At 49.5% G+C, this 16,644-nt stretch overlaps 1 protein-coding gene across 3 annotated transcripts in view; it reads right to left on the reverse strand.

Annotated features, from left to right (window-relative positions):
* Window positions 1-6,328: 6,328 nt before the first annotated feature.
* The window catches only part of LOC120397910, a 47,124-nt gene continuing 36,808 nt past the window's right edge, over window positions 6,329-16,644 (reverse strand). The window contains exons 2-5 of one of the 3 annotated variants that reach the window (XR_005594083.1): window positions 13,323-13,371; window positions 12,141-13,095; window positions 7,141-10,470; window positions 6,329-7,003 (exon numbers count right to left, since the gene is read on the reverse strand). Coding sequence is in view for 1 of the 3 variants with exons in the window: in XM_039524607.1 (XP_039380541.1) it covers window positions 8,337-10,470 (2,134 nt within the window). In the remaining 2 variants the exon portion in view is untranslated. Of the gene's footprint in view, window positions 7,004-7,109; window positions 10,471-12,140; window positions 13,096-13,322; window positions 13,372-16,644 lie in introns of those variants that run through there. The other 2 variants (XR_005594082.1, XM_039524607.1) reach the window with 2 other exon arrangements.

The following is a 16,644-nucleotide window of genomic DNA, read 5'->3' on the forward strand; positions in this document are numbered from 1 at the left end:
TGACAAATTCCTGACTTTCTCCTTTTGCCTGTATGAAATGTTAACCTGTACTTATTTTGCTAGTGCTTGTTCTGTAGCCTGCTGTAAAACTCGGCAAATATTGACAGGAGTTGTGGACCCCGTGCCCCTGGGTGACAACCACTGCTTTAGAAGAATCAGCTTCCAAGACTCAAGGGGCTAGAAAAGAAAGGGGCAGACAACCCCACATTCTTTCACCTAAGAAAACAAAACCACCAGCACATTTGGGCCCCTGGAAGAGAGCCTGAGCAAGGGGGGAGCCAGGCACCACTTTGCTGGGAGACTGTGGCTGAGAGAAACCATCTTGAAGAGAGCCCGTGTGAAGTAAGGCATACATTTATATTGGTGAGAGTAATTAATCATTGGAACAATTTACCAATGTTTGTAGTGGATTCTCCATCACTGACTGGATGTTTAAATCAAGACTGGATGTTTGTCTAAAAGAGCTGCTCTAGGAATTATTTTGGGGAAGTTTTCTGGCCTGTGTGATACAGCAGCATTCCGGCCTTGGAATCTATGAAAGCACCTTCCAAAAGGCAGTACGGGTTAGTAGACTATTAAACACATGAGGAAACTGAGGTACAGAGAGGCAACTCATCCAGGCTCATGCAAAAGGTCAGTAGCAGAACTGCGACTGCACTGAGGTTTCATGACTGCCTAGCCAGTGCTCTGCCCATTGGAACACACTCTCTCCTCGATAGTACATTACATTCCCTGCAAATAAATTCTGAAGAAGGAAAGGAGAGCATTCACGTTAGCAATCAGATTTCTTGGAGTTCTGCTCATCCAATCAGGGAACAGAAGTCAAGTCATATGACCTGAGTGTCCAATCCACACACTGTGAGTTTTAACTAGCAAACTGATTCCTGAAGCAGAATTATTCATTGAACACCCCCCACGATTATTTTTGAAATAGGGATAAATTTGAGAGCCCTGTAAGCATTTTATGGAGAATTTGTGAAGAGGCAATGGGATGGGTTCACAGCTTAAATTATTCCCCATGAATTAGTTGCTTGGCTGTAAAGATAAGTGCTTCCATCCCCCGCACATCTCGGCAGGTACTGCCGACCCAATACATTCAAACAAGTCAGGTGTCCCGAATCATGAGATTTTAAAATGATCTGGGGGATTCTTTTGATTTGCCTTATACTTTTTGAACCATTAGGGGGGTCCCATTTTGAAGCATGACGGGCTAGACATTTACTATTTTTTAAATGAAAGTGGAGATTCTTGCGTGCTCGGGGATGGCCCCACTCCGGGGTACTCTCTCTGCACCGGCCGCTTCCCTACCCCTGATCAGCACATTAAGTTCAAACCAAATACAATTTATTGAACAGCAACTGTAAGGAAAACAAGGAAAAATGGAAGAGGGTTAAGGGGAACAAGGGACCCGCCCTGTGGGCTCGGGGGCACCACAACCAGCGTCTCTAGGATGTGAGGGCAGATCACAGCCTGTTCCTCACACTCCCGGCTAGTCACACCATCAGTCTCATTGAAGCCCCAGTCCCCGCTTTCATCTTGGAATCTGGGGTTAAACGTCATACCCCAAGGAGAGTCTCTTATCATCAGTCTCTGTGTCCCAGGACAACAAGCACTTGTTCTCAGCCACTTTGGCCCATGCTTACAAGGCCCACTGGTTGCTAGGGAGATGGTGGAATTAGTGGGCCCCTTCTGTTAATGGGCATGCTGGCAGGGTGGGATTCAGTAGTATGGAAATCGGAAATAGTATAAGGGACCTACCATCAATCAAAGCCTAACCCTTCTCCTTGGCCACTTAAACCCTGCCCCTTGACCCCTTAAGCCCCGACCACCTGTCACTGGAAGTCCCACCCATGGGGAATATGACTTCTGGGGTCAAGGAGGACACGTAACCGGAAGCAAAGGGTGTCATGTGACCCCTCTAAGAACTCCTCCCACTGCCCTCTACCAATCAGGAGGGGGTTCGCCCTCGTAGGCCTACCTGGAGAGGGGATTTGACCAATCAGGGGTGTTCCGGGGCATGGTGACCCATCCGGAAGTGGTTCGTGTGACCCCTCTAAGAACTCCTCCACTGCCCTCTGCGAATCACGATGGGATTCAGCCACACAGCACCGCCCTGAGAGCAGATTTGACCAATCGGTGGTGTTCCAGAGCGGGGTGACTTGCCCAGAAGAGAGTCGTGTGACCCCTCTAAGAACTCCTCCCAGCGCTCTCTGCCAACCAGAGCGCATCACCATCACCCCATGAGACCCAGCAATCGGAGCAGAAGAGGCCATCTTTTACCAAGGACGCGTGCTTTAGAAATCGTGGAAACATGGACTCCTTCACCAGCCTGGTGAGAACTTCAGAATTTGTGTTAGCCCCGAGGGCCTTTGGACTTGTGTGGAGAAAGCGCTACATGAGTGACAGTTCCCACGAGGGCCCTTTGACTCAGCCATTGATGGATACGCCAGAACACGAAACCCAAACCCTCGTGAGGCACCCCGATGAGCATGAAGGCCTCTCATTTAAATGTGTCAATATGAATGTGTCCCCCTTCATATTTGTGTTAGTAAAAGACGGTACCAGTAACAGTCATTTCTACACAGGCAGCTCTGTTAAAGAAAATAACGGCGGGTGAACCCTCTTTCTCAAGTAGCCAGAAAGCATAGCAAAACTTTGAATAGAAGACAGGTAACAGCTTGGCTTTCAGACAGGGACACTTACACTTTACACATTTCCACCCCACCAACAATCTCAGCCTGGACCATTCCACACAAGAGATCCACTTCCTAGACACCACAGCACTCATAAACGATGGCCACATAAACATCACCCTACTGACCGCTATACTTACCTACAGGCCTCCAGCTTTCATCCAGACCACACCACTCGATCCATTGTCTACAGCCAAGGTCTACGAAACAATCCCATTTGCTCCAACCCCTCAGATAGAGACAAACACCTACAACATCTCCATCAAGCATTCTTTCAACTACAGTACCCACCTGCTGAAGTGAAGAAACAGACTGACAGAGCCAGAAGAGTACGCAGGAGTCACTGAATACAGGAGAGGCCCAACAAAGAAAGTAACAGAACGCCACTAGCCATCACCTTCAGCCCCCAACCAGCGGCGTATTATTGCCTAGGCCAACAAGGCTTAGGCCTAGGGCAGCAAATTTGCTCATGCCCCCTCCCCAACTCTGCCCCTTCCTCAAATCCCTGGCCCGCCTCCTCTCCCAGGCGCCCCACGCTTCCCCCCTTCCACCTCCCTCCCAGGCTTGCCACGCTAAAGTGCTGGGAGAGAGGGAGAAGTGAGTAGTGGCACATTCAGAGGAGGCGGAGCAGAGGTGAGCTGGACCCACGGGTGCGGGGAGTAACCTAGGGGGGCCCAGGAACCGCTCCCCATCCCAGCTCATCTCCGCTCCACCGCCACCATCCCCCGAGCGTGCCACAACTCCCCTTCTCCCCACCCCCTCCCAGTCTTGCTGCGGGGGAGCAGAGGTGAGCTGGCGCGCGGGGTGGGGAGGGGGCACGGCAATTTTTTGAGGGCCTAGGGGTGGCAAATTTGTTAATCCGCCACTGCCTCCAACTAAAACCTCTCCAGCGCATCATCAAGGATCTACAACCTATCCTGAAGGACGATCCATCACTCTCACAGATCTTGGGAGAGAGGTCTGTCCTCGCTTACAGACAGCCCCCAATCCTACAGCAACCACACACCACACAACAAAACACTAACCCAGGAACCTATCCTTGCAACAAAGCCTGTTGCCAACACTGTTCACGTATCTATTTAGGGGATACCATCATAGGACCTAATCACATCAGCCACGCCACTAGGCACATCTACCAATGTGATAGATGCCATCATGTGCCAGCAATGCCCCTCTGCCATGTACTTTGGCCAAAGCGGACAGTCTCTACGTAAAAGAATAAATGGACACTAATCAGACATCAAGAATTATAAGATTCAAAAACCAGTCAGAGAACAATTCAATCTCCCTGGCCACTTGATTACAGACCTAAAACTCACTATATTACAACAACAAAACTTCAAAAACAGATTCCAACAAGAGACTGCTGAATTGGAATTAATTTGCAAATTGGACACCATTAAATTAGGCTTGAATAAAGACTGGGAGTGGATGGGCCATTACACAAAGTAAAACTCTTTCCCCGTGCTTATTATTTCCCCCACTACAGTTCCTCACATCTTCTTGTCAATTGCTGGAAATGGGCCATTTTCATTACCACTACAAACAGTCCTTTTTGTCCACTGCTGATAATAGCTCACCTTAACTGATCACTCTCCTTATAGGGTGTATGGTAACAGCCATTGTTTCTTGTTCTCTGTGTATATCTATATCTTCCTACTGTATTTTCCACTGCATGCATCTGATGAAGTGGGCTGTAGCCCATGAACGCTTATGCTCAACTAAATTTGTTAGTCTCTAAGGTGCCACAAGTACTCCTGTTCTTTTTTGCACTTTACACAAACCGGCTCAAATACATTTAAAAAGAAACAAGACCATTGGTTCAGATGTGGATGTGCAATGGCAGGCAAATTTGGTGGATATGCACCAGTTCTCCAAATGCAACAGCGGTTTTAAGTACATCTTAACAGTGATAGACATTCTATCCAAATATGCCTGGGCCTTAGGTCAAAAACACAAGACGAGTGGTGAGTTATCCAAGGCCTTTCAAGCTATTTTCAGCAAAGGTTGCGTGCCTCTCCCTTTGAGAAATCTAAAACCAAAGGAGCTTTTGAAAAAGGTTATGAATAGACCTTTACTGATGAGATATTCATTGGGCATGCCTAGTCCTGCTCAAAACATGTTTCAACAAGCACAGACATGTATTTTGTGATAATTTTCACAGCCATGTTACCCAATAAAGCACCCCAGGTGAGGGGTTTAAAGACAATTGATGTTTGGTGTTTGTTGTTTTTTTTTTAAAAAAGACCAATTCAGAAAAAAGTACACAGATTATTATTTTTTAATTGAAATAATCGCTCGTGAGGTCCCCTAAATAATCCCCCCGAGGGGGATTCCACTCACCCTCCCTTTTCAAAAATATCACCAAGTCAGTTTCGTGGTACAGGCACCACTCTTGCAACCTCTCTAGGAGGTTGTATAGTTCTAAGTGGGCATAAGCGGTGGTGAAACAGGCTATGAAGACGTTGGTATTGCCAGAGACAGAGTACCGGTCTTTTGCGAGCTTCCAAGACACACACACGGTTTCATCGTCGATAAACTCACAGGATGAAACCTTGTAATTGGGAGAAAACAGGTACTGAAAGAGTGGAGAAATTGGAGAGGGTCCAGAGAAGAGCAACAAGAATGATGAAAGGTCTTGAGAACATGACCTATGAAGGAAGGCTGAAAGAATTGGGTTTGTTTAGTTTGGAAAAGAGAAGACCGAGAGGGGACATGATAGCAGTTTTCAGGTATCTGAAAGGGTGTCATAAGGAGGAGGGAGAAAACTTGTTCCCCTTCGCCTCTAAGGATAGAACAAGAAGAAATGAGTATAAACTGCAGCAAGGGAGGTTTAGACTGGATATTAGGAAACAGTTCCTAACTGTCAGGGTGGTTAAACACTGGAATAGATTGCCGAGGGAGGTTGTGGAATCTCCATCTCTGGAGATATTTAAGAGTAGGTTAGATAAATGTCTATCAGGGCTGGTCTAGACAGTATTTGGTCCTGCCATGAGGGCAGGGGACTGGACTCGATGACCTCTCGAGGGCCCTTCCAATCCTAGAATCTATGAATCTATAAATCTATAAAATCATAAAAGGAAAAAGATACAGATGAGAGCTAGAATTGGTTAAATGGAATCAATTCCATACAATAATGGCAAAGTTCTTGGTTCAGGCTTAGAACAGTGATAGAATAAACTGCAGGTTTAAATTAAGTCTCTGGAGTCCATCCCCAGCTGGGACGGGTCATCAGTTCTTTGTTCAGAGCTTCAGTTTGGAGTAAAGTCCCTTCAGAGGTAAGAAGCAGGATTGAAGACAAGCTGGAGATGAGGCATCAGCCTTTTATAGTCTTTTCCAGGTGTAAGAACACCTCTTTGTCCTTACTGTGGAAAATTACAAGCAAAATGGAGTCTGGAGTCACATGGGCAAGTTCCTGCATACTTTGCTGACTTACAAGGTGCATCTGCCTTCTCTCAATGGGTCAATTGTGTAGCTGATGGTCCTTAATGGGCCATCAAGCAGGCTAGGCAGAGCTAACACCAACTCGTCTGGGATGTCACCCAGAAGCATAGCATAAGTTTGAGATACAGACAGGATAGAGCCAATATTCATAACTTCAACTACAAAATGACACATTGATACAGACAGCATAATCATAACCAGCAACCCATAACCTGGTCTTAGACCCCTTATATGACCCCCTTTACAAAAGATTTGGTGCCACTACAGGACCTTGGTTGCAATCATATTCTATACGGTCCCAGTTCAAGTCAAGAATGCGACACAGGCATCTTCCGGTTTGGTCATTTTCTTTAAAACACGGCCAGGGTCTGCACTAAATTGCACAGCATTTATCAAGGTCACCCCTTACGCTAAATGTTCTTGGGTAGGCACAGACATTGTGGAGCGTAACCTATGGCAAGAACAGTGTTTAATAAGCTTTCCAAACATAACTCAGCACACAGGCGCCGGGGCTTGAAGTTTAGATCTACTGAAGTCCAAGTCACACAGTCATGGTGCCGTTGGGCTGGCGCATCTATCACACAGCCCTCACAATCTTCAAAAAGCTTTTCCCTAAGGCACTGATTAAGGACAGCATAAACAGCAACGCGTACAATAGTCCGCATGACTTCTTTACGCTCACGACGTGGCCTTGGCTCAGTTAGTTCCATGCCAAGTCTCCTAAACTCCTCATAGCCGTCATCCTTGGAGTCCTCTTCAACAATTTGTACCGGCATTGAGCAAAAGCAAGGAGAGCCCGGTTCATCTTCGCTGCTTGATGCAATGCTGTCCAGGGCCTCTGGGTCCTCTAGAAAGGCATCGTCAAGCTGTGGAGAGATTTTCAGAAAAGAAACAGTGTAAGTTCCCACTCCTTGTTTTTAAATATACACAACCCACCCCACCCCCCGGATCCTAACCCCATTACACCCCATCATCAACAATCACTTCTTAATCATTCATTTACCTGAGCAATGTCTTTTCCGTTCACCTTGTCCTCCGATGATTCCCCTGATCTGCGTTCACCTTCCACCTCTAGGGGGGTGGAAAATGAGAGGCCATCACACTCATCGGTGTGCCTCACGAGAGTTTGGGTTTCGGCTTCCAGCGTATCCATCAATGGCTGAGTCAAAGGTCCCTTGTGGGAACTGTCGCTCATGTAGCGCTTTCTCCACACAAGTCCAAAGGCCCTCGGGGCTAACACAAAGTCCAAAGTACTCACGGGGTGGTGAAGGAGTCCATGCTTCCACGATTTCTAAAGCACGCGTCCTTGGTAAAAGATGGCCTCTTCTGCCCTGGTGCTGGGACTTATGGGGTGATAGTGTTGCGCTCTGACTGGCAGAGGGTGCTGGGAGGAGTTCTTAGAAGGGTCACACGACCCTCATCTGGACAGGTCACCCCGTCCCGGAACACCACCGATTGGTCAAATCTGCTCTCAGGTTGGTCCTATGCGGCCGAAACCCATCGCGATTGGTAGAGTGCAGTGGGAGGAGTTCTTAGAGGGGTCACACGAGCCACATCCGGATGGGTTACCCCACCCTGGAACACCCCTGATTGGTCAAATCCCCTCTCCGGGTAGGCCTATGAGGGCGAAACCTCTCCTGATTGGTAGAGGGCAGTGGGAGGAGTTCTTAGAGGGGTCACATGACATACTTTGCTTCCGGTCATGTGTCCTCCTTGACCCTGGAAGTAATACCCTGTGGGTGGGACTTCTGGTGATAGGTGGGCGGGGTTAAAGGGGTCAAGGGGCGGGGTTTTAGGAGTCAAAGGGCCGGTTTGTGTTTGATTGATGGTAGGGCCCTAATAGTACTACTGGACACACTTTGAGGCCCTTGCCTTCCAAAAGGGTGGCTTTGTAAATTTAGTGTCAGCTCTTCTTGAAGGAAGGATTGATTCTTGAACCGAATGAAGTAAAGTAATAAATCCAGTGAGCTAGCCACACGCTCAATCTCATCCAAGCTCCCAGGCCCCCCTTCATCTTGGAATCTCGGTTTAAATGTCATACCCCAAGGAGAGACACTTATATATCAGTCTCTGTGTCCCAGGACAACAAGCCATTCTTCTCAGCCACTTTAGCCCATGCTTACCGGGCCCACTGGATGATAGGGAGAGGTTGGAATTCGTGGGCCTTTTCTGGTAGTGGGCATGCTGGCAGTGTGAGATTCAGTAGTATGGAAACCGGACACCCTTGGAGGCCCTTGCCTTCCAAAAGGGTGGCTTTGTAAATTTAGTGTCAGGTGTTCTGGATCGAGGGTCCTTGGACATTCGGGACTTCTCTTTGTGTTGCAGCTTGCTGAAGGTTTGCTTCAGGCACATGAACATCTTTTGGAGAACTTTGCTCCTTGAAGGGGATGGTGTCCTAGCTCTGGAGGCCTTTGGTGACTTTGAGGGAGAACCGTCAGGACTCCAACTTGCTTTCTCCCCAGCTTGCGAAAGCCCTGTTGTACTCGTTGCAACGGACACCATCTTTGGTTGCTTGCGGGGAGCCCATTTCCCCATTCCATCCTGCGACTTGCTCTTGTCTGCTGGAAGGAGCCACAGCACTGGCATCTTATTGCGGTTGGATGATGCTGAGAAGTCTCCTGGAGTCCATCGCTGTGGAATTCCATGGGATCTTCCCGGCAAGTCAGCACCTGCAGAGCCAGCTGGTCTCTTTTGTCGATGCTTACCACACTTCTCGCAGACTCTGATTGGTGGCTGGTCCCTGGAGAGCTTTGAATTCACAGTTCCATTGAACCCACGTGAGTGCATCATGTCTCGAACACCATGCAGCTCAGCAGATGTCTCCTTTGGAGTTTTCTCACCCTTCCTCTTTCCTGGATATGCCTTGCGGCACTGCTGGCAAACTGAGACCTGGCCCGCCAAGGGGCGGGAGCTGCTCAACATTTCCGTCAGCTGCTTGATCTGCAGGTCGTGTGCAGCCTGCCCAGCAAGGAGAGAGTCAAGGGTGGATCTTGTTAGCTGCTCAGAGCCTGGTGCCTCTGGGGCAACCTGGTGCCATTGGGTCCTGGGAGGATCTGCCCTGCTCTCACCTGCTTGTGCCCCTGGCCGCAGGCAGGAGCCTTCTCCCAAGAGAACCTTCCTCTCCATGTGCAGCTCCAGCTTCTCTTCAGTCCCTTTGGTGCCGCTCACACTGGTAAGGGGCTTTCTCAACTCGCTCCTATACATTTGGAGTGTTGCTGTGAGTGTCTTCTCTGCTACTGTGGTTCCTGGAGGTGGCAATGTCAGACCCACCCCTGCTGGCAGAGTGCAGCGCTGTGGGTTAGTCTGCTTTCCTGCCGCGCCATCATTCCTGCCCGTCTCCAGGGTGATATCTTCCACTGGCGTTGGAGGACGTGTGGAAGAAGAGGAGCTTGTGCTTCGCCTCCCCGTCTGCAGGAAATCGGTCTCCATCTCACTGAACTCCACACGGGCTCCCCTGGCTGGGACGGTGTGAGGCAGCTTTGCCAGGGGCTCTCTGTCCAGGGTGAGCAGCCCCCTCTGCATGACCGGATGCTGATGCCTTATGTGGAGTTCGATGGGGTGGGCAGGCTGTTGTCCCATCGTTGGGAATGCCGCTGTCCTGTGCTTGCCTGGCTCCCTAGGGGGGTGGAGTGGCCCAGGCAGGGCAGTCTCTCTCCGGAGGGGAGCATCTCTGTGCGACTCTCGCACCATCTTAGGAAAGGCCTTCGTTTGGATCTGCCAGCATTTCTGAGCCACGTGATCCTGCAGCTTGACCACCGCTGTGGGCACAAGCCTGGCCAGGATGGCATCAGAAGATGCCATGATCCTGTGGGCCTTTTGGGGCAGGGGTCCCCGGGGGCAGACACATGGCTCCTGGATCTCCTGTGCACGCTGAGGGCTGGTGTTGGATCTGAAGGGCTCCGGGACCTTTGCTGGAAATCCACATTTGGACGGATCTGGGTCTACTTCCAATTGCTGCTTGGTGTCCTGCTTACCCAGCAATGGCTCCCCCGGGATGGGGGTTTGTGGATCCCCCAGTCGCCTCTGCAGATGCTTCTGCCGGATGTTGAAGTCTGAGCTATGGACTGAAGTCTGGTCCAGACCCATGGTCTGCTCTCCCTGGTCTCGTCTGCTGTGGGCAGGAGGCCTGGGGAGAGGCTGGGCTTGGATGGGATGAGTGGATCCTTCCCAGCTCGTGAAGGGCATGATCTCCCCTGTGTGGCAGAGGGGCTTCGACTGAATGATGGCGACTTCTCTCAGGGAAAAAGAGCTGGGACTCCAGAGGGCAGAGGTGGTGGATTCCCTAGACGAGTAGGAGAACTGGCTCATCGTGGCAGATGTCGCCACACTCGGCCTGTGGGAGAGAGCAGACAGGGACAGATGGGACATGGCCCTGCTGAGCAAAGGCAGGGCTTGGGCACAGCCTTCCAACAGTAGTGCAATGGGGCAGTGCCTAGGCATGCATTGCACACCACAGCCTGACACAAGGACATCAGCTGGGTAACGAAGGACTGAGAGGGGGAGCCGGCACTCATTTTATCTAGAACGATAACCCCTTCGTCACACGCACATGTGCAGCACCTAGCACAATGGGGCCTTCAGCATGACTGGGGACCTAGTGTTATTTTAATAGAAAGATTAGCTAACAACAATTGCTTTGGGTGAGGAAGACGTGAGCATGTGTGTGTAACCCTCGCCAGAGGAGGTTGTGAAGGCCAAGACTATAAACTATAAAAGGAACTGGATAAATTCATCAATGGCTATTAGCTAGGATGGGCAGGGATGGTGTCTCTAGTCTCTGTTTGTCTGAAGCTGGGAATGGGCGACAGGGGACGGATCATTTGATGATTCCCTCTTCTGGTCATTCCCTCTGCTGCACTGGCATTGGCCAGTTTTGGAAGACAGGATACTGGGCTAGATGAACCTTTGGTCTGACCCAGTCTGCCTGTTCTTATGTTCTTACATTCTAACCCACTGGAAAACTGTCCTCTTCTAATGGCTGATACACTAGAGGCTAACAACCTAATGGAGTTTCTCTGGTGGTGGGGGACTGTGCTACGGTCCTGAAAGTCCTGGGTTTGAACCCAGCTGATGACTCATGTTTGGGGTGTATCACAGGGTGCCCCACTCACTGTTTGTCTGGAGCCTACTCTGGGGATTAGCTCTCGAGGTCAATGGCCCCTTCCAATTGTCGCATGTGGTCACATCATCTCTCTCTCATTCCAGGAACTGCAGTGTCCCCTTCTTGGCTAGGCCACTCAGCGTTTCCCCCTCTTCCAGGGTACAGTCCTTCAATTGCCTGTCACTCCCACAGTGACCCAGACAGTCCTCCTGTTCACTACCCCGCCGGTCTGGGCCGTGCCCTCGGTGGCTGGTAGGGCAACCTGGGCCCACACTTCACACCGGGCTCCAGGCCAGGGACCCTCAACCCAGCATTTCTGGGCTTTCCTCTCCCAGCCTGGACTGCTTCCCACTACTCCTGGTTCCCCTCCTTGCTCTGGGTGCACCAGCTCCAAACACTCCCCCCTCTTCCCAGGGAGGGGCTGCCCTTTCCCAGCCGCAGCCCCTGTCTCTTGCCAGCTTGCTGGCTTTATCGGCCCCGCCTATTCCTGCCCAGCTGAGCCTGCTTGCAATCAATTCCCTGCTCCCTGGCTCTTCCTCCAGGTGCACCCTGTGGAGTTAATGGGCCTGCCTGGCCACCTGAGCCCCTTCCAGTCCTATGTGGGGTGGACACCCCCTCACAGCGTGTCATTGGATTGCTTTTTCTTTCAAACACAGCACGGGCAGGTTCTAGTCAGTCGCCTGCTGGCAGATATTGCCGTACAGAGGGATTTGATCCTACTCACAACCCCAACTTGTAGTCTCTGCATTTAATTTCTGATAATCCCTCACCTCACTTTCACTGGTATCTCAGCTGTTATTTTAGGATGCTGGAGTGTCTGGTTTTCCCTGCTTCCTCCTCTCTATTTTCATTATCCCCTCCCACCCAGCCCCCAGTCTGGTGCCCCCGCTCAGTTGCCTTACGGTATCAGAACTGCATCGAGGTGTCTGGCCACGTCCTGTACCCTCCTCTCAACGAGCCTGAGGCGCTGAGCCAAGGGGAGCTTCTCCAGGGGCACAGGGCAGCTGTGGAACAGAGAGAGCAGATAGCTGAATGCAGGCCCTGCCCGCAGGCCCTTTTTTACCCAGAGGTGCGGCACTGAAAGGCTCCCTGTCCCCTTCTCCACTGAGGCAGCCTCCTCCCCTGCAATACCTGGGCCTTGGATGTTCTTTTTTGGGGTTAGCTGGATTGTTAGGTGATCCCTGTCTAGTGCTGAGGAGGTGAGTGTCTATCCTGCTGGCTGCATGTGTGTCATGTCCCTTCCACAGAAGCTAATCAACATGTAGGATAACAGCCTACTCTAGCTACCAACTATGCAGCTACTTCTTTAGCTCCAGGATTCAAATCCTCCGTGGAACCTATGCTGGGGGACTGGAGGAGGGGCCATTACCCAAGTGCTCCTGAATCCCCTACTCACCGTACCAGAAAGGCCAGCCTTCCTCCTGACCTCTCCACCTCACCTCCCCGGGGTGCATGGGGCTGCTCCCAGAAAACATTTTCTCCCGCTCTTGGCAGGAGAGGATGGTCCAGTCCAGTTGACACAATCTACCCCTCCCTCCCACTGCCCCAGGTTAAAGGAGCCGTATGACGCTTGAAGAAGGGAATGACCCATTGTACAAGGCGTGGGGGTGGATTAGAGATGGCAACTTCTGCAGGGTGGGAATGAATTGCAGGAGTCTAAAGGAGAAGAGTTGCCTGCGTGGTACATAGGTCGGGGCAGGGGAGGGATTACTCGGGCTACTGCCCCTTGGTGGGGATGAATTGCATGACGCTAAAGGAGGGGACTGACCCACTGCAGATTTATGGAGGGGGGCATTGCTTACCACGTCTCTGGGGATGCACCAGCCTCCTCCAACTCTTGCACACAGCGTCCAAAAGCTGCCAGAAGTGAGACATAAAGGAGACATTGAGCTGCTTGGGCACCCTCTGCCCCAGATTTCAGAGGCAGCCTGTGAATGGAGCCCCAGCCAGTGCCACCGCACGGCTCTGGGCACGACTGTGCCTTCGCAGGAAGAGGGGAGGCAGGTGGGGGAATAGACCCTATTTCTCTGCTTTGCATGGGGCCTGAGTCTGCCACCGCAGCTGTGGGGTGAGGGGCTGCTTACCTTTCGCTTTCTTTTTTGTCTTTCTGGGCCTCCTCTTCCTCGGAGAAGCCTGCCACACACAGAGAAAGCAGCAGGGTTAGAAGAGAACTCCTCAATAAACCTGGGAGAACAATGAGCCAGCGGTGATTGCCATGTGGGGCCAGAGGGAAATTTTTCCTTCTGGCAGAGTATTGCACTCTGAGGCATCATGGGTAGGCATTGTGCTTTCCTATGATGCAGCCAATATAGGGCACAAAGCACAACCCATAACAGGGGTCACTGCAACACTCCAGGGGTTGGAGAAACAGGGATTGCTGGTACCAGGAGCCTGCAGAGTTTATAAGCATTGAAGGAGAGAGCCTGCATAGTTCTCTCTCCTGCAGAGATGATCAAACTCTGCAGGTTTTAGGATTGCAGAGTATGCAACTAACCCCAGATACCATGCACGGAATTCAGACCCTGGGGGAGAAATCCGACATCTGGACAACAATGTTTCCTAGATACATATTCAGGGAGTGCATGATATTGGGGTTTTCTCTGCAGCCATTTGGGATAGCGATGTTACTCCTGAGTGGTGAAGCCATGAATGGATCATGCAAATCCTCCCAAGCAAGTGCTGATATAACCCCTAGAGCATCCTCAAACGGCAGCTGTTTTACACCAAAACACAACAACAGCAGTGGGGCATGAGCTCAGTCCACTTGCCTGAGAGCTGCAAAGTTTCTTGAAGGTAAACTGCACTGCTTGCAGCTTAACTAGCCAGGTATTCCTTTCACAGGCTAGATCTTTCTCGCTTGGGCTCAGCCCCTTCCCTCCTCCCCCACAGTTTAGTTCCTTTAGTTCTCCAGATGTTTTCAGCAGGCTTCCTTTTGGGGCAGGGAGGTGGTGGAGAAGAACCTAGATTAACTCACTTCCAAGCCTTCAATAGGACTTGGCTATGACAGGAATCCTTTGTCTCCCAGTTTGACACCACCCCTACCCCTCCATCCTAGTGGAAAAATACCACCAGTCCAAAATGATGTCCATCTGAGGGAACTGGGATTGTTTAGTCTGCAGAAGAGAAGAATGAGGGGGGATTTGATAGCTGCTTTCAACTACCTGAAAGGGGGTTCCCAAGAGGATGGATCTAGACGGTTCTGAGTGGTAGCAAATGAAAGAGGAAGTAGTAATGGTCTCAAGTTGAAGTGGGGAAGGTCTAGGTTGGATATTAGAAGCAACTTTTTCACTCGGAGGGTGGTGAAGCACTGGAATGGGTTCCCTAGGGAGGTGGTGGAATCTCCTTCCTTAGAGGTTTTTAAGGGCAGGCTTGACAAAGCCCTGGCTGGGATGATTTAGTTGGGAATTAGTCCTGCTTTGAGCAGGGGCTTGGACTAGATACCTCCTGAGGTCCCTTCCAACCCTGATATTCTATGGAATCTATAATTCTATGAGGTGACATGATCACATGACCCTGCAGTGTCAAAGCAGCATCCCAGGAAACTTCTCAGGAAGGAGGAAGATTAGCATCTTCCATGTCCTATTGTCCTTCCTAATGGCCCATCCAGGCTGATTGCCTACTCTTTGGGGGCATTCCCCTGGTGCAAGCACTTCTGTAATTGATACAGAGCCCATATTCCTAACTTCAGATACAGAAATGATACCTCCATCCAAATAGGATAAACCCATTCAGTAAATCAGAACCTTTCCAAGGATATCTCACATGACCCATCTTGCATAAAACATACCGTAGTTATGCCATATTCCTAGAACAATATTTCTATGAAGAATATGGGGCGTAATGTCACAGGGGTGAAGAAGCATGTGGACAAGGGCGATCCGGTGGATAGAGTGTACCTGAACTTTCAGAAAGCCTTTAACAAGATCCCTCATCAAAGGTTCTTAAGCAAAGTAAGTTGTCATGGGGTAAGAGGGAAGGTCTTCACATGGACCACTAACTGATTTAAAGATAGGAAACCAAAGGTAGGAATAAATGGTGAGTTTATGAAGAGAGATAAATAGCAAGGTCCCCCAAGGACCTGTACTGGGACCAGAGTTCTTCAACATCTTCATAAATGATCTAGAAAAGGGGGGAAACAGTGAAGTGGCCAGATTTGCAGATGATACAAAGCTAAAGATCGTTAAATCCAAAGCTGAATAGGCCCTCCTTGTTCCCAGATGTATAACTCTGTGTTGGGCTGTGTGAAAATGCATTTTGTTTGAATGGGCCCCATTTGCCAAACAAACTCTCCAGAACTCTCTGCATGACTGCCCTGTCCTCATCGTTATTTGCCATTCTGTCAATCTCCATGTCATCAGCTCATTTTTATCAGCATCAATTTTGTATTTACTTCCAAGTCATTGAAAAATATTGAATAGCATCAGACCTAGTACTGATCCCTGCAAAGCCCCATTAGAAACACCCACATTCGATGAGCCCTTTGACAATTACTTTTTGAGATCTATCAGTTAGCCATTAGCCTGTTCTCAATCCCTTTAACCTGTGCTCCATTGATATTGCATAGTGCTAATTTTTAATCCAAATGTCCTGCGGTTCCTGGATGCCTAAACAGGGGAATCTCAAGTTGGAGGAAAGAGGTTATTTTACCTCTGTATTTGGCACTGGTGCAACCACTGCTGCAATCCTGTGTCCAGTTCTGGTGTCTAACATTCAGGAAGGATGTTGATAAATTGCAGAAGGTTTAGAGAAGAGCCATAAGAATGATTAAAGGATTAGAAAATTTGCTTTATAGTGATAGACTTTAGGAGCTCAGTCAATGTCGCTTAAAGAGGTTAAGGGTGGTTTGAGGAAAAGTCTATAAATACCTACATGGGGAAGAAATAATGACAAATGGGCTCTTCAATCTAGCAGAGAAAGGTCTCACATGGTCCAATGGCTGGAAGTTGAAACTAGACACATTCAGACTAGACAGAAAGCGTCCATTTTTAACAGTGAGAGGAATTAACCAGTGGAACAATTTACCAAGGTCATGGTGGACTGATTCTCCATCACTGGCAATTTTTTAAATCAAAATTGGACATTTTAATTCAAGGTATGCACTAGGCATGACGGTGGGGAAGTTCTTTGTCTTGTGCTAGACAGGAGGGTCAGACCAGAAGATCACAATGGGCCCATCTTGCCTTGGAATCTGTGAAAAACAGCACCTTCCAAAAGTCTAAGTTTGTCACATCTATGTTTGACATGGCCCATTTTCCATGAAACATTGTTAACCTGCTTTGAATATATTCCCGTCCTTTAATTCTTTATTGATTGAATCCCATATCAGTTTGTCCATTATTTCAGGCTAAGTGGCCTATAAGAAGCTGGGTCAACCTCCTGAACCTTTTTGAATATTGACAAAACATT

Source organism: Mauremys reevesii, linkage group 2, assembly GCF_016161935.1.
Source record: "Mauremys reevesii isolate NIE-2019 linkage group 2, ASM1616193v1, whole genome shotgun sequence".
NCBI classification, from domain to species: Eukaryota; Metazoa; Chordata; order Testudines; family Geoemydidae; genus Mauremys; species Mauremys reevesii.